This window comes from Arachis ipaensis, chromosome B01 (genome assembly GCF_000816755.2).
Source record: "Arachis ipaensis cultivar K30076 chromosome B01, Araip1.1, whole genome shotgun sequence".
Lineage (NCBI taxonomy): Eukaryota > Viridiplantae > Streptophyta > Magnoliopsida > Fabales > Fabaceae > Arachis > Arachis ipaensis.
Genome location: NC_029785.2, coordinates 126,395,906 through 126,398,031, shown reverse-complemented (window position 1 = coordinate 126,398,031; position 2,126 = coordinate 126,395,906). Strand labels below are relative to the sequence as shown.

Here is a 2,126-nt window from a genome sequence, read left to right as displayed (position 1 = left end):
ATAGTATTTTTTTAATCTTTAAATAAGATTGATTATTGATTTCTTTGGTAATTAATACTGACTATACTGTCAGGTCAATGGAAATTAATGTTCATAATAACTAAAAGTTATTAATGTATTTTGTGATTCAAGTAATTTACGATTAGAGATTTTTTTATGATAAGAAAATTAGAAAGAATAATAAAATACAAATATGATTTAGTTTAAGAAAGTTAAGATATCTTAAGTAATGCTAAATATAGTTTTTTATTATATAAATAAAGTCAGAAAGAATAATAAAAATGCAAATATGCTTTAATTAATGAAAATTAAGAGATTAAGATATCAAATTAAGTGATTTTTCTTTTATGATAAAATGTAGAGAGAATAATAAATGCTAGTTGAACAAGTAATGGTTAGCATCACCGAAATACAAATATGCTTTAATTAGAGAAAATTAAAAGATTCAGATATATTGCAATAAGTAATGCTAAATAGAATTTATTTTCTTTTGTTATAATCAATTAACTTGTCATCAGAAACATGTGACAAATTTTTTAGAAATAACTGAAAAATATAGCGGGAAAAAATCATAAATATATTCACTATAATTTGGCTGGCATTTTAACTAGGAATTTTGATTGAACGGCATTTCATTAAAAAGGAAAAGTATAGGTAAACAATGAAAATATTAAATAATATAAACAATAGATATACTGGATGTTCATTTTACTAGTGTACGGATGGTTATTTTAAAATTAAAATTTAGAAAATTAATTTAAAGGTATAGTGTGTTTTTATTTGATTGGTGGCTGTTCATATTGTTCAACAAAATCATTATCTCCCTAGCATTTCCCCATTAAAAAAAGTGCAAAACAGCGATACACAAAATAATGAAACGAAACTTATTGGTGAGTTTATACATGGGTGAATACGAATTTAGAAAAGTAGAAGTTTTTCATTTCGGTGTTATGATGATGAATTAATGATCTGAAATAACTTGACTGAAGATTTTAGAAGAAAAAAAATTTGCAAATGAACATGATTTCTGCTGTATAAATGAGACATTATAATAAATCGGACTATGAACAAAGAGTATAAATTAATTAAACCAAAGTCTCTACTATGAACTAATTAACCTGTTGGGATCAATTGTTGTTGAATCTTGACTATGAGAACCTTTTTGGAAAGCAATTCCATCTCCTTCCAATAGAACCAAGTATATGTGTCTCTCTTCATCATCATGAAAACAAGTAATGGAAATCACAAAGATTGAAATGAAAATACTCATCATCAGTAGTAGTGTTAGTGATGATGGTAAAACCATGGAGGTAACACTGCTCCCTTTAGACATTGTTGAGGCGAAGAAAAAAAAGAAAGATTTGTTGAAGAGTTGATGGTAATAACGATTCTTATATATAGAGATGCAAAGCAAGGATATATAATAGCCTCACTGATAACGTGAACGAATTCTAAAATTTGGCATATTTTAAGGTAATTTATATCATTTCTTAGTGCTAGCTTTACCAAGCAATTGCATGAGTCTATTAATAAAAAATGCATGTCATCTCACGCGAAGATGAATCCTTCCCTCGCAAAACAAGCAATACTAAAACCCGTAGAAAATTCTGTTACTTTTTTTTTTTTTGGACCTGAAGAAAATTCTGTTACTTGGTCGGTCCAATTAGGAAGAGTTTATGCTTTTGGGCCTAATATGGTGACGTAAAGGGTTCTTATGTTTAGTTTTCCTCCTTTTTCTAATGGAAAAATGGAAATTATTTCTTGGATTTGGATTTAATTTGTCATTCTTACATGAATACAACTAGGAAAATTTCTGAAAACATTATGATCATACATGGTTCATTCATGACCATAATCAAAGAATAATATTAGAGTATATATAAGGAATGGTACGGTGTTGTCTACCATGTTTCATTCTTACATTTTATGATATAAATACAAAAAGTGGAATCTATACTTTTTTTTTTCTCACTTTTTAAGCAAGTTAGACACTAATTTTTTAGACACTATAAAATTCCCCATAAAAAATAGATAAAGAAGCTTTTCAAAACGAAAACATTAAGAACTAAAAGTTTATTTTTAACCTAATTTTTTTTAGGATAGGATATATTTAAAATTTGTTTTAA

General features: G+C 26.5%; 1 protein-coding gene across 1 annotated transcript in view; it reads right to left on the bottom strand.

Annotated features, from left to right (window-relative positions):
- The window catches only part of LOC107636459 (subtilisin-like protease SBT2.4), a 6,963-nt gene extending 5,591 nt beyond the window's left edge, over positions 1–1,372 (bottom strand). The window contains exon 1 of the mRNA XM_016339967.2: positions 1,119–1,372. Coding sequence (XP_016195453.1) covers positions 1,119–1,333 — 215 coding nt within the window. The 5' untranslated portion in view covers positions 1,334–1,372. The remainder of the gene's footprint in view (positions 1–1,118) is intronic.